This window comes from Eubalaena glacialis, chromosome 4 (assembly GCF_028564815.1).
Source record: "Eubalaena glacialis isolate mEubGla1 chromosome 4, mEubGla1.1.hap2.+ XY, whole genome shotgun sequence".
Lineage (NCBI taxonomy): Eukaryota > Metazoa > Chordata > Mammalia > Artiodactyla > Balaenidae > Eubalaena > Eubalaena glacialis.
Window position 1 is genome coordinate 119437520 of NC_083719.1, and position 17396 is coordinate 119454915.

Below are 17396 nucleotides of genomic sequence, written 5' to 3' on the forward strand. Positions count from 1 at the left end.
TTTCCTTCTTACAGTGCCATGTTACCTTGGGGTTACAAAACTCTTCTCACTGTTATTCAGGGGAATAATAATAAAGTCTCAGGTTGCAAGTATAAACATGATCATTCTGTGCCTATTAGTGTAAATCAAATTTTACCTTTTGCATCAGAAGCACAGAAAACATTTTTATACTGTTAGCCACTGCAAGCCTTTCTAGGAGTCTGTTTTTATATAACCCTGGGATGACCTGAGGTATTGTTTGAGCTACGCTGACCAGGGAAGCTGGCCACACAGGTAGTCTGACTATTTCTCCTTACAGACGTGAGCACTTTGCTTGAGCAAAGTGTAAACTTGATCTAAGCATAGCATTAGGGTTAATAATGTGGGCTCAGGACTCCAATTGCCTGGGCTCAAAGCCTGACTTTGTAATTTCCTATCTGTGTGACAGTGGCAAGCCACTTAACTTCTCTGTGATCAGTCTCTTTAGCCTTAAAATAGGGATGACGATGATGGTAATATGTTACAGGGTTACTGTCAGGTTTAGCTTAGTCAATACAGAACATTTAGAGTGGGGCATGGGACATGAATAGCGCTCTAGTTGTTAATTATTTATAATTGCTTTTAGTGTAGTAGCTCTCAATTTTTTTTTGAGGATGAAGCCGCCGTTTTAAAGAAACACCAATTTTTCAGATTCCCAGGTGATAATGGTAAATTTTTTGAGATCTACAGAGTGAGCAAATACATAATGACAGGAGACCAGCAGTGATACTTCTGTACTGGGGTGGGGCTCACCACTGTTCAGTCCTGTCCCAGAGTTGGGGCAGGGCTTTCCCTTCCACACTGCTGCCCCTCTATACGTCAAGGCTTGTTTCAGGGGTGCTTGTGAGTGGTGGCCATTGAAAAGGAGGCTGTCCCCTCTGGGCAGGTGGGATGAGCTCAGCAAAGTCTCTGGACACCATTTGGATGCCAGTGATGGACGGGAACCAGTGCAGGTCCTGATGGAAGCCCGGCTGGTCCCTACAAGACCAGACATAGTTTGTGACTTACTCCTGCATCTCTACCCAATGGCCTGGGTCTTGACCTCTGGCCTAGGTCACACACCCCATCCTCTCCTAGCCCTAGACTCCATCATCATCTAGTGTCCCTGGGGATGGGGGATGGAGTTGGGTCTCTTTCTCTCTCTCTTTGTATCTTCGTTCTCATGTATCATGATGTCATAAACTGTAATCCTGACTTTCCTAGGGCCTTCCCTCTTAATTCTTAAAGCCAGAATGATTTTATTCTGTATTTCTGTTTCAACAAACCCTAGTTCTTTCACAGGCTCTAAGAGAGGGTCAAACTGATGCAGAGTTGGTCCTAGTACTATATGTCACCACTGAATGACACCAGTAAAATCACTTCACCCCTTAGCACCTCAAGTTCCTGATTTGTGAAATGGGGAGATAAAATTACCTTGGTCATGGGGTCCTGGGTGTTTAAATGGGACAATGCGTGTAAAATGCTTAGCACAGTGAAGGGCTGGGCACGTGGGTATAGCTCAATTTAAAACCAAACGACATAAAGCCAGTCACATAAAATCAAAGATACAAAAATGTCATTTTTATGGAGTCTAAAAAGAAAATTAAGTAGAAAACTCACTTTATCCAATCCTGACCTCCAAACTGGACTCTGAATGCTTAGTCCACTTTAAACATTCATCCAATTTATTAACACTGCTTTGAAATTCTCCCTTCTATTCCCTCCATCCTGTGACCTCTGGCATGAAGTCATGATGTGATGTCACAATTCACCTCCTACTCCGACTTTGTGAGAATTTCCCGACCTGGTTCTTCGGCTCCCTCACTTTTTGCATCTGGGAGGTCTCTGTCTGTGTTCGTGGTCTCACCTCCAAGCACTCTGAGGTAGGGTTGCCATGCATTTCTCTCTTGATTTTACTTCCTTTGGCTAAACATGAACAATGATATTAGTGAATGGCTTCAGAGAGTCTTCTTCCTTCCTTTACGTTTTTAAGGAGTATATTTCTGGTTTTGGTGTCCATTACAGGGGTAGTTAGGTTTCTGTTCTGTAACGGTCAAGATTTACAGTACAGAAAATTAGGGCTGATTATTTGCATTTCAAAAATTTCCCTTCTGTGGCAGTCAGGTAAGCCCCTCCAGTGCCCGATTTTTTTTCCCACTTGGCTTTTCCTCTCTCCTGGGTGCAGGACCAGCATCGTAATTTGTGAAGCCCAGCACAAAATGAAAATGCAGACCCTCTGTTTTCCAGAGTGGCTACACCATTTTACATTCCCAAAAGCAATATATGAGGGTTCCAATTTCTCCACATTCCCACCAACACTTGTTATTATCTGTCTTCTTTTTTAAAATTGTTATTGAGGTATAATTTACATAAAATGTTATGTTAGTTTCAGATATATAACAATGATTCAATATGTGTATGTATTGAGAAATGATTTCCACAATAAGTCTAGTTAACATCCGTCACCATGCATACAGATTTTTTTTCTTGTGAGGAAAACTTTTAAGATTTATTCTCTTAGCAACTTTCAAATACCGTGTACAATACAGTATTATGTACTATAGTCACCACGGTGTACATAACATCCCAATGACCTATTTATTTTATAATTGGAAGCTGTATCTTCACCCAATTTGCCCACCCCCTACCTCTGGCAACCACCAAATGGTTCTCTGTATCTATGAGCTTGTTTTTTTTTTTTTTAATTTTTCTTTTTATTATAGCAGTCCTAGTGAGTATGAAGTAGCTTCTCATTGGGGTTTTGATTTCCCTGATGACTAATGATATTGAGCATTTTTCACATGCTTGCTGACCACTTGTATATCTTCTTTCAAGAAATGTCTATTCAGATCCTTTGCCCATTTTTAAATTGAGTTACTCGTCTTTCTATTGTTGAGTTGTAGGAGTTCTTTATATGTTCTGGTTGTTAAACCTTTATCAGATATATGATTTTCAGATATGTTCTCCTATTCTGTGGGTTGTCTTTTCACTTTCTTGATAATGTCCTTTGAAGCACAAAAGTTTTTAATTTTGATGAACCCAATTTATCTACTTTTTCTTTCGTTTCTTGTGCTTTTTTTCATATCTAAGAACCTATTGCATAATCCAAGTTCATGATTTACTCCAACATTTTCTTTTAAGAGTTTTTTAGTTTTACCTTTTACATTTAGGTCTTTGATCCATTTTGAGTTAATTTTTGCATATGGCATGAGGTAGGGGACATGTAATTTTAACTCCCACTCAGCCTGTTAATAGTCGTGTACCCTTTGGTAAATTCTTGAACCTCTCTAAGTTTCAGTTTTCTCACTCGTAAAGTGGGAATAACAGATGGTACCGAAATCATAAGGTTATAGTGATGATAAAGAGAAAATTTACATAAAGCACGTAGCACAGGGCCTGAAGCATCCTATGCTTAATAAACGTGGTAGTTATTACTGTTATGAACAATGAGTGAATGCCTTCATAGTGGAGGTGCCAGAAAGATGGGCAGCATTTCTGAGACCGGGATCCAAGGAGGGAGAAGAGGCTTGCTTAGTCTATCTGGGGGAGCAGGTCTGGGATTGTTACAGGAATGTCTGCCCCCGGTAGATCGCTGCCTCATGATCACCTGTAGGCATTGGTAAAAATTCTAATTCCCGGACACTGTCACAGAAGTACTGAAAGGACCCCCCTGGGTAGGGGGCCCCAGAATCTGCACTTGTGTCAACTTCTCCAGAGGCATACTTAAGTGTGCAGGGCTGCGGTACGGGTGACGGTGGTCGCTCCTGCAGCGCCGCCTTTGACCTGCGGGGGGCGGCCGAGGGGCCGGGGCGGTCAAGGCGGCTGCGCAGAGCCCTTCTCACGCTGGGGCCTCTCAGCCAGATCCGCGCCGCTCAGCTGACAGCTCCGAAGACTGAAGAGGCGGTACGCTGGTTGAGCCGGGCGTCTCCAGGCGGAGCCGGCGAGTGGAGGTGAGGGGACCCGGAGCTAGGGTGGAGGGCGGGACTGTCGGGCCCGGCACGGTGGGGCAGCCGGAAGGTACGGTGGGGACTGCGCTCCGGGCGCGCGAGGCAGAGAAGGGCGGCCGGGCCGGGACTGCTCAGCGGGCTTCAGCTCCCCAGACCCGGTACGGGGCGCCCACAGCCCGGCCCGGCTAAGACCCCCGGGGCGCTTAGAGGAGGAAGGGGAAGGTCCAGGCCCTGCTCCGTTGGGACGCCCCGGGCCGGCCCACACTCGTGCAGCGCCCTCCGTGTCCAAGCGCCGGGGCAGGTAGCAGGGCTCGGGCCTGCCCCCCAAGTTGTAGGTGAGTCTCACAAACAAGGACTCAACACCCCGCGGTGAGCGGTGGAGACACCGGCAGCGGCGTGCTGACCCCGGAGCCAGGGCAGACCCCGGGGCTGGAGCCCGCACGGTGTGGCCTGGGAGTATGAGTAGGATTTTCCCAGGCCCAAGGGAAACCCGGCGGAGGACGGGCCTTCCCTCACTGGTGTAGCGGTTTCCGGTTTGCCAAAAGTAATATTAAACTTGAATTCTCTCTTGTGTCGTGGCACCGGGGTTTATTCTCGTTCCCGTGTTACAGCTGAAGAAACAGGGTGGTCTGAATCCAGGTTTAGTTATGTATTAGCTGTGTGACTTTAGGCCAGCAAGGACTTAAAATGTCATTTTTCTCTGTATAATGGAAGTAGGGCCAGGACTTGCTCCATGGGGCTGTGGGAATGTAACGAGCTAATGCATTTAAAGGGCTTAGCACAATGCCTGACACACGGTAAGAGCTCCCTAAGTGACTGTTCTTACTGTTATTGTGACGACCGACCCAACCTGCTCCTAGTGGGATGTGACAACGCTGTCACTGAACCTTGATTCTAGTCCCCCATTAGAGCACACTGCATCTCACCCCAATTCAGTTCTCACTTTTTCCAGTGTCTAATGTAAGGCACTGCTAGATGCTGAGAACAATATACACAGATGCAAAAGACTTGATCCTCACCCTTAAGGAGCTAATGCGGTCTGGTAGGAGGGGAAGTGCAAGTTCAGAGGAAGAACTGTAACGCAAGGTGGGTTGTGACAATGTCATAGGAAAGTTACAGTAGAAAAGTTTGCTGGATTTTTAAAGAAAGACATGATATCTAATTGGAAATTTTTACGTGGAGTAGGGGCTTTGGACATGGGTCTTGAAAGCTGAATGGATAGAATCAGAAGGAAATCTAGGTCAGCGATCTGAATTAAGGGACTGGGACCCAGTGGCAGCTTCAGAAGCTGGGGTCTGGTGGGGTAGGTCATGAGGAGCTGCCGATAGGAAACAGCTTGGAGTAGAGCTTAATCCTGGTTGCTCATTAGAATCACGTGGAGAGCTTGGATAGGTACTGATGCCTGGTTGAATTGCTCTGGGGTATAGCCTGGGTATTGGGATTTTAAAAGTAGCTTCTCAGGTGATTCTACCATGCAGACAAGGTAGAGAACACTAATCTAAAACCAGAAACTATAAATTCATCTCACCCCATTTATAATGTTTGAACAGGAAGAAACAAAAAGCTTAATTACATTATCACCATGTACTACACCTGGTAAAATTGTTTACAATTAAGTAATGTGAAAAGACAGTATAGTACATAGTAATACTACTCAGTAAATGTAAATTAATCCTGAATTTCATTGTTAGCTTATTTGGGAGTCACACATCTGAGAATCTGGTTTTAAAATTATGGTTTTATATCATTTTTTGCATATAATATTAGGATGTTCATAGGATTCTCTAAAACCTATCTATGGACCACTCTCCCCTTCTCCTTCATTCCCAGTTAAGAAGCCTGGTAAAGCATTTAGAATAGGACTTAAAAGTGTGTATGTGTGTGTGTGTGCGCGTGTGCGTGTGCGCTTTTATTGTTTTGTTTTTAAATATCCTGCTGTCTTGCTTAAATTAACCTAATGTTGAGTGTCCCTGGCAGGATTAATTCATTAGCAGGCAAGAGGACAAACTGGAGGGGGATAGGAAGTGAAGGAATAGAGGAAGCAGAAGAGGAAAGGAAAAATAAAATCAAGAAAACCGCAGGAAGTCGTTTGTTATGGGAGCATGCTGTACTGTCCTCTCGTATGACCTCGGTGTTTCTCCTCAGCTCCTCCCGGGGCTGAAGGCAGTCAGATAAGAAGGGCGCTCTTATTACTGGGGACATGCAAATGTCCGTTCAACCACGTGCCTCAGTTAGGCTGACCTAGGAGAGTAATATGCAGCTGTAGATTAGGATTGACTGTGTGTTAGGATGTGTTTAAGTGATGGTAACGGAAATTCAGAATTTAAATTTGAAGAGGGTCCTAACACCATCTTTTGTATTTTTTTCCTGCAGTTGGCAGGATTTCTGTAGTGTACCTAGTATGAGTTCCACATCTTGGCCTCTTATCCAGCTTCAGTAGTCTCATCTCCATCATCTGGAGAATAAATGAGATTTGCATGAGTTCCAAACTGAGCTGAAATATGGACTGCAGTGCTAATATCCTTTTCTTCTGGTTGTTATTAACAGGTACTAACTGACCTCGAATAGAATATGTCACTGTGTCTTAGGGACACAGCTTAAGCAGAACCGTTATCATCTGCTGGAAAAACGTACTTTTTGAAAATGGAATCATTTTAAATGAATTTGTCTAAGTTTTGTAGTGTCACCTTTTTTTTTTTTTAAACTCTTCTTCACATTTTTTTTTTTTAGTGAAATAGAGAGAAAGTCTTTATTTATTTATTTATGGCTGTGTTGGGTCTTCGTTTCTGCGCGAGGGCCTTCTCCAGTTGCGGCAAGCGGGGGCCACTCCTCATCGCGGTGCGCGGGCCTCTCACCATCGCAGCCTCTCCCGTTGCGGAGCACAGGCTCCAGACGCGCAGGCTCAGCAATTGTGGCTCATGGGCCCAGCTGCTCCGCGGCACGCGTGATCCTCCCAGACCAGGGCTCGAACCCGTGTCCCCTGCACTGGCAGGCAGACTCTCAACAACTGCGCCACCAGGGAAGCCCAGTGTCACCTTTTATAATGTGAAAAACCATCCTAACTTTTCAATTCTGTGCATTTCAATTTAGAAAAATATATCAGCCAAGAGGGAGCATATTTGCAAATGCAGTTATAGTCCAATATTTTAATTGATAGAATGGTAATTTTTGGTGGTTATTTTATTAAAGTAATTTTCATAGATTCTCACTGTATATTTTTTGCACATTTAAATTATCTGATGGTGTGGTGCATCTTTCAGTTGCTGCGATTAAAAAGCATTGTCTGGGCCCTGGCTTCTCCCCACTGTAACGTCTGTTACACACAAACTGTTGCGGGTTCCCAACAGGCTTGAAGAAAATGAAAAAAAAAAAAAAAAAAAGCATTGTACAGTTTAATTGTAGCATATTTTCACTGTTGGTGTTACCTTAAAAAATGATAAATGTTAAAATTGATTTGACAAAATTCATCATTGTTTCAAAAATTTAATGTTATTTTGCTACTTCCTCAGTTATCTGTCTTACATAGTATCTGTCCCTGTAACAGTCTCTAGAGTAGGGTGGTCTCAACTGCGAGCAATTTTCTTCCACCTCCCCCACGCAAGGGGGGGATATTTGGCTGTGTCTGGCGATATTTGTGACTGTCACAACTCTTGAGGAAAAGGGATGCTATTGGTATCTAGTAGGTTGAAGCCAGGGATGCTGATACACATCCTCTAATGCACAGGATAACCTCCCACAACAATTGTTTGTTTCAAAATGTCAGTAGCGCTGAGATTGAGAAAACCTGTCCTAGAGATTGCTGTGGATTTAAAAAATTCATTTATTTTTAAGAAGCATATCAAGTATACTTTGACTACTTTTATGAGCAAGGCATTTTCCTAAGTTCAGTGGGCAAGTCAAACTAATTTGTGATTTTTTTGATTGTGCTTTTTTTCTTAAATCATACCTAACTGATAAAGTCAGCAATTAAAAGAACCACAACTGTCCTTTTTGGAAAAGGCTGTTACTGTTGCAGAGCTACTGGAATATTAGATATGCCTGTCATTTTTAGTTTGACAGAAAAGTGAGAATATTGATTAATTCTTTGCAGTTGTTTTTGAGGAACTTTCTTTTTGGGGGGTGTGGGGGGGCGTGGACAGTGCCGCTAGACTTTTCCAAACTCTGTGCCTTTTCTGTTCTTAACTGACTTGAATGATTGTCTTCAGCTCCTCAGAAAATTAAATGTCGTCAGAAGACCGAGAAGCTCAGGAGGATGAATTGCTGGCCCTGGCGAGTATTTATGATGGAGATGAATTTAGAAAAGCAGAGTCTGTCCAAGGTGGAGAAACCAGGATCTATTTGGACTTACCACAAAATTTCAAGATATTTGTGAGCGGTTAGTTAATATTCTCTTAAACAGATTTTTCTAAATAAAGGTTATTCTCAGTTTCTTAGTGTACCCTAAATTATTTATCATCTTGTGTTTATAGGCATTAGTGATATATGGTAGTATTACAGATTTAATGCCTGTTTCTCTTTTAATTGAAAATTGAGCTGGTGGTGAACAATTTTCAATTTGATTCTGCGTTTTTGATCACTGAATTAGGATATTATCCTGCATATTTCATGCATCCTAATCGTCTAACTAGCAGTTCATTAGCCATGAGTCATTGGCTGTTAAATAGGGATAATAAAAGAGAAAATGAAATAATATATGTGAAAACACTTGGAAAGATTTAAAGTACCATGGCGGTTGTTAATACTATTTGGTTTCCAGAATCTTTTCAACCACCATAAACACATGACACTTGCTGCTACTCTGTGACCTTCTGCTTCAGAAAAAAGTTGAAAACTGGTACTTTTGATACTAATGTACCAGATGTCATCTGTGAACACTTTCTCAAAATGTTTCTACTATAAAGGCTTTGAGTAAACAAAGTAAGTGTGATAACTGAAAATGAAACTTTGATTGTGAGAGTGTTGTGTGTTGTATCTTGCCCTCAAGAGATCCTTGTATTGGCACAAATTCTCCCAACTGATTCATGGGTAGTTGGCACATGCTGGTCTAAGTAGGTCATGGCTCTTTGATAGAAATAAACGTCCTTTTCTCTAGATTGTGTCTTTAATCATCTACTGTAAAACAACAACAAAAGAAAACATTGTGTATTACTTGTCATTAGTGTTAGGAATTATACTCAAAAGTGTATACAAGAATAAGTTGCGTATCTTCATTTTAAATTTCATGATGCTTAGTAGATTTTTTTAAGGGCTTACAAGATTTTTTTTTTTTAAGGTGGCGGCTACGAAGTACATTAGGGAATAGAAGGTGCTTTGGGGGAGGGTTTTTATCCCCTCAGCTAAAGCATTACGTTTTTCTTGAGCACTGCTCAACAGTAACGGACACTCAAGTGTTGACCAACTGATCCTTTCTAATCTTTGTTTTTGGTTCAGGCAATTCAAATGAGTGTCTCCAGAATAGTGGCTTTGAATACGCCATTTGCTTTCTGCCTCCACTTGTGCTGAACTTTGAACTGCCACCAGATTATCCATCCTCCGCCCCACCTTCATTCACACTTAGTGGCAAATGGCTGTCACCAACTCAGGTTAGACCCGAACTTAATTTTTCCTATCCATTTTTAGAAACTTAAAAAACATCTTTAATTGAACACTACCTTGATGATCTTGAATTCAGTGCATGAAGAACAAATGGGTTTGATTTTGTAATTTTTTTTTCCCTTGCCTTCATGAACTGTAATGTTAATAAATTGAAAATGTTTGGTGTTTTAGAAAAGAATGGCGTAATTAGAACGATTAATCATTTTGAATTGCAGTAGGAGTAATTTTTAATCAAGTATATTGTTTCTCTCCTTGTCTTGCTATTTTCCTATTTAATCTGTATTGTAATGGATACTATAAGGTCCTCCTCATTTTCCTTAGATGTTGGTATTGCTTTTTATTTTTTTTAGTTTCTTATCCATTCCTTAAATGAAAGATTTAATTGTAATTAGGAGGACTAAAATTGAGCTAATGTAGTTATAATAAATATTTCCTAAGAAAACATAAGAGTGCTTTTATTTTTAAAAGTCTGTATGTTAATAACAGAGTTGTTGACTACTCTCATATAGGTGTGAATGCACACAAATAGAAATGTGTATGATTCCTGTAGATATCTCATTAAGGCTTGAGATCTTATATTATGATCTTCATTTCCTCTGGGTTATATATCTTTTTCTAGTAACAACCTCAACTCTTGATTGAGACATAAATATGGCTTGAAGCTAATATAATGTATTCTGGGATAGATAATGGATCAGTAGCAGTTATTTTTCTAGAAGTCATGATGAAGATTGATAGGCTGATGTATTAAGACAAAAGCTGTCAGAGTTACTTGACCTCAAGGAACAGCTGTCAGTTTTTCCTTTTTGATCATGTAATTTTCATTTCCACCCCTGCTCATCTCCAGTCTAATCTTTAGATGAGAGTGCTTTTGTAAAATTGAACTTACAGTTTAAAAACAAAATTAAACTATAAAAAAGAATAATACATGTAGAATAAAAAGGAATTTTACCTTACATTTTAATATCTGTCTCAGAGGCAACACATGCAAGGCAGTGGATGATTTGCCCAAGAATATCAAAGATGTTTGACATTTAGATCACTGAGAGTTGACTGAATTATCTAGATATTTATAGTCCCATTTCTCCAGAGAGCTCTTGATACTTTATGTCCATGCATGTTTGCACATATACAGTTTCAGATTCCAGCCAAATAGCATCTACTTAATGCTGGCTTTTAGGGTGTGGGGAGAAGAGGGTTATTCATTATTTTATGTTACACAGCTAAAATTACAGTAGGGTTCTCTATCAAATAAATTTTTGTCCATATAATTGACATTTTAATTGTTCTATGTTCCTTCTTCCTTCAATTCTTGTTTGTTACTGGGCCCTGATTCCTTGGCATTATGAATTTCACCTGTTGATAGTGAAGTTGATTCATGGACCTGTCCCTCACTGAATTTGGTTGGTAGATAGAAGTGGGTTTAGTTTTCTAGTATTTTCCATTATTCCTCTTCCAATATATATAACAATCTCTCGCATGCTCTTCTCTTTCTACCTCCCTTATTCCTCACATTTATGTACATCCCAGATGCCTCTTTTGAGAAGGGACTAGAGAAGAAAAGAGGATGGAGGAGAATGGCTTCTTCACTGGACTTGGTAGCTCAAACGATACTCACGAACAAGGCTTCCCTTTTAGTATTTATTACATTTTAAAGATTTCATCAGGTTTCTGGTTGATCATATAAGCATATTCATGCAAATGTATAAAAGCATTAGTTGTCCAATCTTTTTTTTTTTTTTTTGGCTGCATTGGGTCTTCATTGCTGCGCGCGGGCTTTTCTCTAGTTGTGGCGAGCGGGGGCTACTCTTCGTTGCGGTGCGCAGGCTTCCCATTGCAGTGGCTTCTCTTGTTGCAGAGCACGGGCTCTAGGCACGTGGGCTTCAGTATTCGTGGCTCACGGGCTTCAGTAGTTGTGGCTCACGGGCTCTGGAGCGCAAGCTCAGTAGTTGTGGTACACGGGCTTAGTTACTCCGCGGCATGTGGGATCTTCCCGGACCAGGGCTCGAACCCGTGTCCCCTGCACTGGCAGGCAGATTCTCAACCACTGTGCCACCAGGGAAGCCCAGTTGTCCAATCTTGAAGTAGTCAGTAAGTGTTTAATTTTGTGCCTGTATAGGGTTTAGTGAATAGCACTACGCAGCATAAGGAAGAGAGAATGTGGTCCTTTTTCACTTGGTATTCAAATTTACAAAATTTATTTACATCTGGAAGGCTTATTTTTTGATGTTTACCTTAAAAAGAAAAGCTGCTTATGATTCCTGAGCTCTGCTGAAAAATATTTTACATTTCTAATGGAAAATCTTATATTTGCCTTTCAAATTGAACAGACCACTTTTAAGGAGGAAAAGTCAAAATAGTTTAAACTTTGGTTGCTTAGGTTAGGAAATGTGAGCTTTGCCTATGGCAGCCAAACCATGTTAAGGGCTTATAATCATGTCTGGGTTCAATATCAGCCTGCCTCCCTCTATTAGCCAGGATCTGGTGTAAGCCCAGATTGCTTAGTTAAAATCAGCTTGTAAATCTGAATACCAAGGACTCTGAGGTTAGATTCTGTTAGTGATTCTTTCGCACGAGGTGGCTTCTTGATACGACTGAAAGAATTAATTTTAAGGTTTGGATGGTATTTTTAAACTGTTCTTTTCCTAATCATTATTGTAGGGTACCTACAGGGCTAGGACTCCAAGGAATAGAAATAGTTCATTTTAGAACTAGATCTCTTCTACATGAGGTAGCAATACTAACGTGAAGAAAAATAAAGAACAGAAAAAGTCCTCCATTGCAGTGGCTCGTATGTAAACCTAGTTCTACATCTGGTAGAGTCTTGCTGTTTCTCTTGTCTTAATGATACTTCTTTTAGCTTCTGACCTTGTGTTCCACTGTGGCTCGTGTTGCTGAATAGTTTAAGAAGTGCTTCGATAAGAACACTGATGCTGTTGTGCAGCACAGTTTATCACAGAAGTGAAAAATCATGTTAAGAAGTAGAAAGACCTGACTTAAAAAGATTTCAAGGGAAATCAGGAGTTGACAGCATCGTCATCTTTCCAAACTCACCAGCATCCTCATGTGTTTTCCCCTAGCTGTCTGCTCTGTGCAAGCACTTAGACAACCTGTGGGAAGAACACCGCGGCAGCGTGGTCCTGTTTGCCTGGATGCAGTTTCTTAAAGAAGAGACATTAGCGTACCTGAATATTGTCTCTCCTTTTGAACTCAAGATGGGTTCTCAGAAAAAAGTTCAGAGGAGGATGGCTCAAGCGTCTTCCAACACAGAGCTAGATTTTGGAGGAGCTGCTGGATCTGATGTAGACCAAGAGGAAGTTGTGGACGAGAGAGCCGTGCAGGATGTGGAATCGTTGTCCAGTCTGATCCAGGAAATCTTGGACTTCGATCAGGCTCAACAGATAAAATGCTTTAATAGTAAATTGTTCCTGTGCAATATCTGCTTCTGTGAGAAGCTGGGTAGTGAGTGCATGTACTTCTTGGAGTGCAGGCATGTGTACTGCAAAGCCTGTCTCAAGGACTACTTTGAAATCCAGATCAGAGATGGCCAAGTTCAATGCCTCAACTGCCCAGAACCCAAGTGCCCTTCAGTGGCCACTCCTGGTCAGGTAACTCTTTTACTCTGCTGACAGCTGCCCCCTAATTCTCTCTCACAAAGGGAGACATTTTCTCAGGAACTTTTTTTTTTTTTTAATTAGGGTGAACTTTATTTTTACATTGTTGTGCAATCCATTCATAAACTTAAAAAAAAAAACCAACATGATTTAATTGTTGTCCCAGAAAAGATTTCTGTGATGGTACCAACTGCTTTCTCTAAGGGTCACCTGCTGAAATAATTTGTGACTTGAGCAAAATGCCCCACATGTATCTTGACAGTGAGAAAGGATGACACACATCCCGGTGGTGCTCAGCCTCCCACCTCCTGTGCCAGGGGGTGAACCGCAGGTGCCCACAGCTGCGACCCTGGGACTTCTTGATAGGGCTCATCAGGGCAGTCTGAGGCCAGCCCACAAGTTGTTTCATTGTATCCATCAAGAATGCCATGATCTTAGTTTAAGCAAATGTAAATGCTTCCTTTGCTGGCTTTGGAATGGGTGGTCCTCCGCAGGGATGAGTGTTAAAAAAGTAAAGTAATTCTGGTGATTTACTCTGTATATCTGCTAGGTGGGGGAACTACTACCCTGTCTTTATGTGAGGTTGGGATCTGGAGGGGTTATCTCTTAGAATAGTTAACCAAATGTTTTACAGACTTTAAAAGACAGCCTGCTTGGTTTCCTTTTTTTTCAGTCAACTCCATTAAGGCATAAATGTACTCATTTAAAGTGTACCGTCTGCTTAGTTTTGACAAATGTGTAGACCCATGTAACCACCATCTCAAGTTAAGATGTAGACCTCCCATACTTGGTTTGATTTTGAAGGGAGATAGAGTTTTAGTTTATGTGGCTCTGGTTTACACTAGCTTCCTAAGGATCTCCTCAGGATCAGAACTGGTTGGGAAATCATCAAACCTATGATGTTTTATATTTCCCTCCAGGTCAAAGAGCTAGTGGAAGCAGAGTTATTTGCCCGTTATGACCGCCTTCTCCTCCAGTCTACCTTGGACCTGATGGCAGATGTGGTGTACTGCCCCCGCCCATCCTGCCAGCTGCCTGTGATGCAGGAGCCTGGCTGCACAATGGGCATCTGTTCCAGCTGCAATTTTGCCTTCTGTACTTTATGCAGATTGACCTACCATGGGGTTTCTCCATGTAAGGTGACTGCAGGTAGGTTGTAACTGTGTGAACTCAATATCCCAGCGCTCCACCCGCCCCCCCCCCCCAAATAAAAAGAGACATCACTTCAGTTCTTCAGTTTGGAAGAATTGTGTTCTTCTGTGTTTGTTCAACAGATATTTTTGAGTCAGTTACTCTCCTAGGTTCTGGGGATATAGCAGTGACCAAATGCCCTCATGGAACGTACATTCTAATGGGGGAGATAGGCAAACAAAATAAATAAGAATATTCGATGGTGGTAAATGCTGAAGAGGGAAAAATAAATAAATCAGGGACAGGCTATGAAGTGTTCTGAAGGGGAAGGGGCTTCGGATTTTATTTAGAAAAACCAGGGGAGGCCTCGCTGGCAAAGTGGTTTGAGTAAAGACTTGAAGGAAGTAAGGAAACAAGCCACGCAAATATCGGGGGGAGCATTCCAGGGAAGGAATGACAGAGTAATTTCTGTCTATGAATATGGAATAATGTAGATCCTGGTCAGCAAATGCAGAGCATCTAAGCTATCACTCTTGTTTCCATGGTACACATGTTTGATCAGTCATCAAGTGCTTTCTCAGTGAGCCCAGGGAGGCCTCAGAATCTTCCTCAACACAGTGCTTCAGAAGGGCACCCTCTGTTGAGGTAGTCACAGGAGGTAAAACCTGTTAGCCATTTCTGATCTAGATTAAGGTTTGAGGAATCAGGCCCTGGACATCAATTTGACTAGACTTTGGTGACTTAGTGTTTCTCAAACTAAAAGGGCTGATGATAATAGCTACTTCATAAGGTTATTGTAAGTTTGAAGTGACCTATTGTAGTGCTACTTAAAGTTGTTATAGTTGTTATACTGGTCTGTGACAAGGTAAATACAGAAATTGAGAGTCAGTGTTTGAAAGTTTAATAACATTTTTGCTATCGCTATTCACTGACTAAATTTTATGGCAGTCAAATCTAGTAAAAATTTAGGCTTATATTTTTTGTCTTTTTACCCTCATTTTTCTAATAATTCATTTGATTATATTTTGCAAAAGTACTGGTCCTTGACAGAGTGAGGGAAAAAAACTGGTACTTAACCATAGTTTGAGAATGGGTTAATGTATGTAAAATGCAAAATGGTAACTATTTTTTTGTTTGTTTGTGTATTTATTTATTTATTTAAATTATTGAAATATAGTTGATTTAAAATGTGTTAATTTCTGCTGTACAGCAAAGTGATTAAGTTATATATACATTCTTTTTTATATTCTTTTCCATTATGGTTTATCACAGGATATTGAATATAGTTCCCTGGGCTATACAGTAGGACCTTGTCGTTTATCCATTCTATATAAATATAATAGTTTGCATCTGCTAACCCCAACCTCCCAATCCATCCCTCCCCCAGCCCCCCTCCCCCTTGGCAACCACAAGTCTGTTTTGTATGTCTGTGAGTCTGTTTTTGTTTTGTAGATAGGTTCATTTGTGTCATATTTTAGATTCCACATATAAGTGATATTATATGGTGTTTGTCTTTATGACTTAGTTCACTTAGTATGATAATCTCTAAGTCCATCCATGTTGCTGCAAATGGCCTTATTTCATTCTTTTTTATGGCTGACTAATATTCTGTTGTATCTATATACATACCACATCTTTATCCATTCCTCTGGCGATGGACATTTAGGTTGTTTCCATGTCTTGGCTATTGTAAATAGTGCTGCTATGAACATAGGTATCTTTTTGAATCATAGTTTTGTCTGGATACATGCCCAGGAGTGGGATTGCTAGATCATATGGCAACTCTTATTTTTAGTTTTTTGAGGAATCTCCATACAGATTTCCATAGTGGCTACACCAATTTACATTCCCACCAACAATGTAGGAGGGTTCCCTTTTCTCCACACCCCCTCCAGCATTTTTTATTTGTAGACTTGTTTGTTTTTTTGGTTTTTTTTTTTGGCCTTGATGTGTGACATGTGGGATCTTGGTTCCCTGGCCAGGGATTGATCCCGTGCCCCCTGCATTGGGAGCGTGGAGCCCTAACCACTGGACTGCCAGGGAAGTCCCCTGTAGACTCTTTTTTTTCTTTTAAAGTTCAGTTTTTATTTTTTTTAAATTTTATTTATTTATTTTTATAAATTTATTTATTATTTATTTTTGGCTGTGTTGGGTCTTTGTTGCTGCACGCGGGCTTTCTCTAGTTGTGGCGAGCAGGGGCTACTCTTCGTCACAGTGCGCGGGCTTCTCATTGCGGTGGCTTCTCTTGTTGCAGAGCACGGGCTCTAGGGCGCGCGGGCTTCAGTAGTTGTCGCTCGCGGGCGCTAGAGCGAAGGCTCAGTAGTTGTGGCACATGGGCATAGTTGCTCTGTGTCATGTGGGATCTTCCCAGACCAGGGCTTGAACCTGTGTCCCCTGCGTTGGCAGGCTGATTCTTAACCACTGCGCCACCAGGAAAGTCCTCCCCTGTAGACTTTTTAATGATGGCCATTCTGACTGGTGTGAGGTGGTACCTCATCATAGTTTTGATTTGCATTTCTCTAATAGTTAGCAGTGATGAGCCTCTTTTTATATGTCTTTCGGTTATCTGGATGTCTTCTTTGGAGAAATGTCTATTTAGTTGTTTTGCCCATTTTTCCATTGAGTTGTTTGTTTGTTTTTTGTTGAGTTGTATGAGCTGTTTGTATATTTTGGAAATTAAGACCTTGTCGGTTACATCATTTGCAAATGTTTTCTCCCAGCCTGTAGGTTGTCTTTTCATTTTGTTTACAGTTTCCTTTGCTGTACAGAAGCTTGTAAGTTAGATTAGGTCACATTTGTTTATTTTTGCTTTTATTTCTATTGCCTTGGTCAGGAAGTGTTTTGCCTATGTTCTCTTCTAGAGGTTTTATGGTGTTATGTCTTATATTTAAGTCTTAAACCACAAAATGGTAACTAGTAATGCCAGTATTACTATAGTTATTAATTGTTAGCAGAGTGTCATTATCTCTAAGAAAGGACCCTGAGAGGAGAATGAGTAAATACAGTACTTCCAGTTGCCTATTGCAGAGTCTTGTAGTGGTTATAGGCAGATGGGATGGAGAACTCACCAGAATATAATGTTAGCCTTTACTTTAGACTTCTGTATCCTTAT

At 41.1% G+C, this 17396-nt stretch overlaps 1 protein-coding gene across 8 annotated transcripts in view; it reads left to right on the forward strand.

Moving 5' to 3' along the window:
* Window positions 1-17396, forward strand: part of RNF14 (ring finger protein 14) — a 41661-nt gene that overhangs the window by 18194 nt on the left and 6071 nt on the right. Inside the window, exons 1-5 of one of the 8 annotated variants that reach the window (XM_061189759.1) lie at window positions 1751-1880; window positions 8150-8319; window positions 9375-9526; window positions 12620-13147; window positions 14074-14302. In XM_061189759.1, coding sequence (XP_061045742.1) covers window positions 8166-8319; window positions 9375-9526; window positions 12620-13147; window positions 14074-14302 — 1063 coding nt within the window. In that variant the 5' untranslated portion in view covers window positions 1751-1880; window positions 8150-8165. Of the gene's footprint in view, window positions 1-1750; window positions 1881-3850; window positions 3948-3986; window positions 4015-4229; window positions 4280-8149; window positions 8320-9374; window positions 9527-12619; window positions 13148-14073; window positions 14303-17396 lie in introns of those variants that run through there. The other 7 variants (XM_061189756.1, XM_061189760.1, XM_061189758.1 and 4 more) reach the window with 7 other exon arrangements.